This window comes from Lycium barbarum, chromosome 10, assembly GCF_019175385.1.
Source record: "Lycium barbarum isolate Lr01 chromosome 10, ASM1917538v2, whole genome shotgun sequence".
Lineage (NCBI taxonomy): Eukaryota > Viridiplantae > Streptophyta > Magnoliopsida > Solanales > Solanaceae > Lycium > Lycium barbarum.
In genome coordinates, this window is record NC_083346.1 from 109,493,013 (window position 1) to 109,500,666 (window position 7,654).

A 7,654-nucleotide genomic window follows, 5' to 3' on the forward strand; every position below is an offset into this window, starting at 1 on the left:
TTCGCAAGACAGAGTTTTGGATTCGAACTGTCTTATGCCTGAAGGCAGAGTCTTATGCCTGAAGGCAAACTCTGCCTTAAGGTAGCAAACTCTGCCTTATAAGGTAGAGTTTGCATGAAAACTCTACCTTAAGGTGAGTCCGGAATCAAAATGACCCAAAAAAAAAAAAAAAACTGTGAACCAAAATATTCCAAGAAAAAAACTTAGTACCAGAGTACCTTCGCAATAAAATACTGCGTTATTAGACTTAACTGTAACAGCTTAGTTAAGTCCAATAATGCAGTATTTTACTGCGTTATTTTGGGTGTCTTTTTTTCACACTTTTTCGTACTTTGGGCATATAGATTAATCATGCTTCGAGATTCCGGAAGTTCAATATTTTATATAGAACCCTACCTATTTTTGTTTGATTAATAAGATAGGCTCAATACATCAAGGATAAGCAAAACTTTGGGTCGTCGTTTTCGTGGTTGAAAAGTGTTCGAAGTCCATTTTTGTTTGAAGACTTGTTGTCATTAGCTTAAAGTTTTTTATTTTTAGGCTTTAGATTTAAGTATGTTATTTTTTAATGCGTAACTTTATTTCGAATATATTGCGATCTTTTTAAAATAAGATTTATTATTAAGAAATAGATACACAAAAAATATACTTAATATTTAGCACCATGCACCCAACCAAGGCATGGTTGAAAAGTGCTCGATTATTAGTGATGTTTGATGTGGCATGAACTTAAGTAATTATATAAATTGATAAGATAAAATGATCAAATAATGAGTATAGGGAGAAAAAATAGTTGTAAATTGGTGAAACTTTAAACGGTCATAATTTTGTGCTCGGACGTCCGATTTACGCGATTTTTTTTTATTTTGCGTATTTTTGCAAGATCTAGCAGCGCAAACGCCGCAAGGCGGTTTGGCGGGGCCAAATTTTAGAAAAACCTCTTTTTTCCCATTCAATTTGAATTTTGCCCCAAATTGGTGCACAATTTTCATTCGTCTTTAGTAAAAATCTAGTGATAAAAAATATATTTGAAGATGGTAATCCCGTGATAGTAATGTTTTGAATGTCAATTTCAAGGTTCGAAATTCAATTTATGAAAACAAGTTAGATGACATTAGTGAACTTTAAAAATAATGAAAAATGTCTACATTGTCACTTTCACAAACTTGGCTTGGTGATTTAGCCATCTCTTTTTACTTCTTTTTTATCCCAACCACTGGGGATCAAACCTATGCGGGTGCATGTTTTAGTAAATATTAAGTATATTTTTTGTATATCTATTTCGTAATAATAAATCTTATTTTAAAAAGATCGTAACATATTAGAAAAGAGTTACGCATTAAAAAATAACACACTTAAGGAACACTTAGTGTTTTTTTCCATAAAAAGATCGCAACATCTTATTTTAATAAATCTTTTTTTTGCAACACTTAGTGTTTTTTCATACTTTGACCAACGATTAGTCGTGTGTCAAGACTCCAAAACGTCAATATTTTATATAGAACTTAATATTTTTTTTCTGTGTACTATAATGTAGGCTCAATATCAGGATACGTAAACGTTCGGATCGTCGTTTTAGGGGTTGAAAAGGTACCCGAAGTAAGTTTTGTTTGGAAACTTTAGGTTTAAGTGTTTTATTTTTTAAGGTTTTTTGATTTAAGCGTGTTATTTTTTAATCAATGCATAACTTTATTTTGAATATAAATTCAATTAGATAAAAACGTATTTAAAAAATATAGGGAGAAAAGCTAGTTGTAAAGTGGTCAAACTTTAGATGGTCATAACTTTGCGCTCGGATGTCCGTTTTAGGCCATTTTTTTTTATTTTACGTATTTTTTTCGAGATCTATGCGGAAAAACAGGCAAAGGCTGGTTTGCTGAGCCGATTTTTAAAAAAACACCTGTTATCCCATTCAATTTCAATTTCCCCCCAAATTGATGTGAAATTAATTTTCAGTTTTCTTTACTTATAATATGATGATACGCAATAGATTTCAACGTAAAAATCCCGAATAGTGTAGCTGTGAATGTAAATTTCACTTTTGTGGTTTCAATTTTCGAAAATAACCTGACTAATTTTCTCGGCATATAAAGTTGACTAAAATAACCTTACAAAAATAGAACACTTCAACCTAAAATTTTCAAACAAAACTTACTTCGGGTACCTTTTCAACCCCTAAAACGATGATCTGAACGTCTATGTATCCTTGATGTATTGAGCCTACATTATTGTACGCATAAAATAATATTAGGTTCTATATAAAATATTAACATTTCAGAGTCTTGATACACGACTAATCGTTGGTCAAAGTATGGAAAAAAAGTTAAAAAAAAAAAAAAGTTAACCAAATTTGTTTTTCTTACTGGTCGCTATAACACAGTATTTTGCTGCGTTATACCAAAAAAAAAAACTTTAGCGCATTATTTTACTGCGTTAAAGGTAGTTTTGTATGAGTTTTTTTTTTTTGGGTATTTTGGTCGGTTGTCTTTTTTATGGGGTTATTTTGGTTCCGGACTCCCTTAAGGCAAACTCTGCCTTGCAAAATCCAAACTTTTCCTTGCAATTTTTTTTTAAATTTTTGACGGAGCGGGGTTCGAACCCGGAACCTAGGGTGTCAAATGGGCGGGTTGGGCTGAAATTGGCCCAATAAAAATGGGCTGAGGTAATAAATGGATTAGGCTAACATTGGCCCAAAAGCTATTTGGCCTGAATTGGGTTGGCTGAAATGGACTAAAAATGGGCTGGGTCATGACCCACCGAACTTGACCCAGTTTTTTTGAAGAGCCTATTTTCTAGAAAAATATTTTCCAAAAAAATATTTTCTAGAAATACATTTTTTGCAAAAAATATTTTCTTGAAAATTATTTTTACGGATTTTTCGTGGAAAATATTTTTTAAGAAAACAATTTTCACGGTAAATATTTTTCGTGAAAAATATTTCCCTTCATATTGAACACACCACAAACTTATAAGATACATGATACAAGAAAAGTGTATATATTAAACAAATAAACTAAATCTCAAGCAATAAACCCAAATTTAAGTAAATCTTAAAAATTGGCTAGAATTGGGTTAGTATTGAGCTAAGTTGAAGATCACTTTAAAATGAGCTATGTTGGGTTAGGCTGAAATCAGCCCAATATAAAATTGTCTTGAGCCCAACCCATAAAAGTTTGGGCGGGTTGGGCGGGTCATCATCTTTTGGGCCAAATTTGACACCCCTACCGGAACCCATTGATTTTTAGGCGAAGGATAAAAATTAAAGACCACCCCCGAATAAGGGCGATCGTGCAAAATGCCCGATTTAATTTGATATGGATTAACGGAGGACATTTTTAACCAGATCCAATAGCTAAGGGGCAGTTATGGCTCTTTTTCATTTATTTTAATTCGACATTAGTTTTTAAGTCATTTTGGGCCAGAAGGAAACGACAGGGGAATTTGGGCTCAATAGGTGAACGGAGGGTATTTTTTTAACAAATCCTATAGATCAGGGGAAATTTTGACCCTTTTCCAATATATGTACTAGTATTAGTTAATTCCCATCCATGCGAAAAGCATTGTAATTCAATTCAAATTTGATGTTATTTCATTACTTAAAATACCCCTGACAAAGGATTGCTACAATCAAGAAAACAGAATAGAAAATCTGGTTTGTGCAGAGTACTTGTCTTATGAGTTATGATGCATATTGAAATATGACATTCAACAGTCATAGGAGATTACAATGCAAGTGAATAAGGAGCTACAAAATTAGCTTTAAGCTAAAAGCCACCTCATAGATACGACGTTTTTATAGTCCAAAAACAATGTGTGCATAATGCCACTAGAAACACAAGTACATTAGTGAGCTGATCGATGACAGAAGAATTACATAATCAATCAAATTAATAATCTTTCCAAAACAGAAAGCTGGAAATGATTCTAGCACAACAAAGGAAAATAGCTATGGTCACACAAGACAATGAAGTATGAAATTTTAACAATGTTGCTTCATGAAGCAAAGAGAATTTCATAAGCCTCGCGCTCAAGGCTTTTTAGGCATTTGAGGTATTTCTGGCTTTGGCAAAGTTGGGAGTTCAGGCTTAGGAATGACAGGAATCTCGAGTTTCGGCAATGTTGGCAACTCCGGCTTTGGGATTTCTGGCAATTGGGGCTTTGGTAGAGCTGGCAGCTCGGGTTTTTGAATTTTAGGAAATTCAGGCTTAGGCAAAGTTGGGATTTCTGGTAAATGTGGCAATTCAGGCTTAGGAAGCTCAGGCATAGTTACTTCAAGAAGATTGCGCGCTTCTGCTTCAATTATATAGCTGCTTGTTAAAGACAAAGTGACAAGTAATAAGCAGAAAAAAGATGGGGTGTAGTGATAAGCCATTGTTGAAGTGATAAATGCTTGATGACTAGTTAGTAAGTTTTATGCTTTAGGTTTCACTTTGAACAAGTTTATATAGATATGTGGATATGAAAAATAGGGAGGAGAATTAGTTTTTGGTTGTGATCGGTAAGAAAACATATTTGTTCGTTCATCTTCTCAACAATAACCTCCTAATTTAATTGGTTGTGGTTGGTGGGAACAAGTTTATGTTGGTCTTCCTACAACGTCATAACATAACAAAGGTCTTCTACTTTATAATGAGAATTCAACTTTCTTTAAGTTCACTTCAACATGGCAAGTTATTGGCTTCCCAATGTGCACTCCTTGTTTAATGTACAATGTTGTATAGGTGACTGTATGTTGAATCTAATTATAGAAACATGAGCAACTACATTACTAAATTTTTTGACATCAAGTAAAAACCTTGTTACTCTCCTTCCGGATTCTCAAGTGAAAAAAAAAATGGAAAGAAAGAAATATAAATCCGATCCATTGGCCTCTCTGTACATGCTTAGGTGTTTTCTAGACTAGTCTTTGAGCTACTTTTACAAAACCACCATAAATATGCCCCAGGTCAGTGATAAATTTGGCAATTGCTAAAACTCGGGGCTAAGAACTGCAGTCAAGTCTATTGTTTAAGTATTTTCAGTTATGTGACAAACTCCTCTTTAAACACCATGATTAGAAGCTTAATGCAAACGATTTCTGACGCTGCAAACGAAAACATAGCTTTCATTTATTTTCTAAACCTTGAATGTAGTTCATTCCTGATATTACTTTCTTTTTTTCTAGTGTCTCTCCTTTCATATGGAGGAGATATTTAACTTGCTTTTCTTCTACTGAAACATATATGCTTTTGATTCCTCGGCGTCATGACTAAATTAGGCTTATAGTCTGCCATTTCTTGCAGTGGCCCAAAGATGTAAGCAAAAATAAAAAGAGTCTCAGCTCAGCTAAGAGCAACATCAAGGATAGTCTTTTTTGATGTAAACACTATGAATTTAGAATCAACTCAAACTTCATACCAAAGAGGAATTTATGCTAATTTCATGAGATATATGGACACTTTATGTTCTTGAGCAGTCTTGTATAGGAAACATGAATCAAAAACCAATATTCTTTTGCTAGCATAAGAAGGTGGCACGGATTTCAATTTTCCAGTAACATATGGATATTAACAAGAAAATGTTTTGACAATTGTTGGATGAGAAAAGTTATTTGTTTAATATTGAGCTCTGGAATTGAAATTAAAGCCATTCTGGTAGCATGGTAAGTTTCTTTTCATGATAAAAAAGAAACTGCATTATGCATATGTAATGCCATTAGAAACACAAATACAGTAAGTGAACTGATGAGTGAACAATCAGACAAATATTTCTTCCAACAGAAGCTGCAACTGGTGACAGAATATATCACATAGATAATAATTACAAAATTAACCAAAACAAATGATCACATGACACAAGGGAAGTAACATTCAACAATCTGGTTGAATTACATAGTTGCTTGTGTATACACCAAGAACTTTAAGATTACTAACTAGTTTGGCCAAGTTTTTGAGAAGTCAAAAGTGTTTATTTTTTAAAAGAAGTATTTATTTTAGCAAGTTAAGGGTGCTTTAATTTGATATGGGTTAAAGGAAGACATTTTTAATCAAATCCAATAGATCAGGGGCAGTTTTAGCCCTTTTCCGTTTTATTTTAAATCGTGGACAGTTTCTAAGACATTTGGGCCAAAAAGGAAACGGCAGGGGAATTTTGGCTCAATAGGTGGACGGAGGGTATTTTTTTACCAAACCAATATATCACAGGAAATTTTGACCCTTTTCCAATATATGTACTAGTTTTAATTCCAATTTATGCGAAAAGCACTGTAATTCGATACAAATTTGATGTTATTTCATTACTTAAAATGTCCCTGACATAGGATTGCTAGAATCAAGAAAACAAAATACAAAATCTGGTTTGCGCAGAGTACTTGTCTTAGAGTTATGATGCATTTTGAAATATGAAATTCAACAGTCAAAGGATATTATAATGCAAGTGAATAAGGAACTACAAAATTAACTTTAAGGTAAAAGCCACTTCATAGATACGACGTTTTTAGAGTCCAAAAACAATGTGTATAATGCCACTAGAAACACAAAGTTCATTAGCGAGCTGATCGATGACAGAAACAATTACATAATCAATCACATAAGTCTTTCCAAAACAGAAAGCTGGAAATGATTCTAGCACAACAATGGAAAATATATATGGTCACACAACATAATGAAGTATGAAATTTTAACAATGTTGCTTCAATGAAGCAAAGAGAATCTCATACGCCTCGTGCTCAAGGCTTTCTAGGCACTTGAGGGATTTCTGGCTTTGGCAAAGTTGGGAGTTCAGGCTTAGGAATGGCAGGAATCTCGAGTTTCGGCGATGTTGGCAACTCCGGCTTTGGGATTTCTGGCAATACGGGCTTTGGCAGAGTTGGCAGCTCGGGTTTTGAAAATTTAGGCAATTCAGGCTTTGGCAGAGTTGGCAGCTCGGGCTTTGGAATTTCAGGGAATTCAGGCTTAGGCAAAGTTGGGATTTCCGGGAGATGTGGCATTTCGGGCTTAGGAAGCTCGGGCTTAGTTACTTCAAGAAGATGTCGCGCTTCTGCTCGAGTTACATAGTAGCTCGTTAACGACAAAGTGACAAGTAATAACAAGAAAAAAGAGGGGTTGTGGTGACAAGCCATTGTTGAAGGTGATAAATGCTTGAAGACGAGTAAATTTTATGCTTTGATTGATTATGCTTGCTTCACTTTGGACAAGTTTATATAGATATGTGGATGTGGGAAATAGGAAGTGGAGATTAAGCTTTTGGTTGTGGTTGGTAGGAAAAAATGTCTGTTAGTTCATCTTCTCAACAATAAACACCAATTTAACATGTACAAATTCTCCATATAACAACTAGGACCTATTTTATGTTGATATTTTTACAAGATCATAACATAGCAAAGGTCTTCTAGTAGGTAATCTAATGAAAACTTCTTTTCTTTTAAGTTTGTATCACTTCAAGACGACAAGTAATTGGGGGCTTCAACTATTTGAAATTCCTAGTTTAATCCTAAATGTTGGAATCCATTACATAAAAGGTCAATCAAGTATTTGAAATTATTTTACAAAGTCATGCATCTTTCTTTCATTTGTAACTAGAAAGTAGGGGTGTACATGGACCGGGTTGGTTCAAATTTTTTAAATACCAAACCAAACCAATTGCGTCGGGTTTTTAATTTTATACACCAAACCAA

At 33.9% G+C, this 7,654-nt stretch overlaps 1 protein-coding gene across 1 annotated transcript; it reads right to left on the bottom strand.

The window, feature by feature from the left end:
• Nucleotides 1-3,687: 3,687 nt before the first annotated feature.
• On the bottom strand, nt 3,688-7,166 carry LOC132613297 (protein PELPK1-like). The gene is made up of 2 exons (XM_060327319.1): nt 6,710-7,166; nt 3,688-4,408 (listed from the first exon to the last, which is right to left on the bottom strand). Exons 1-2 carry the CDS (start codon nt 7,097-7,099, stop codon nt 4,028-4,030), a joined length of 771 nt encoding a protein of 256 aa, XP_060183302.1. The 5' UTR covers nt 7,100-7,166; the 3' UTR covers nt 3,688-4,027.
• Between the last annotated feature and the right edge of the window lie 488 nt (nt 7,167-7,654).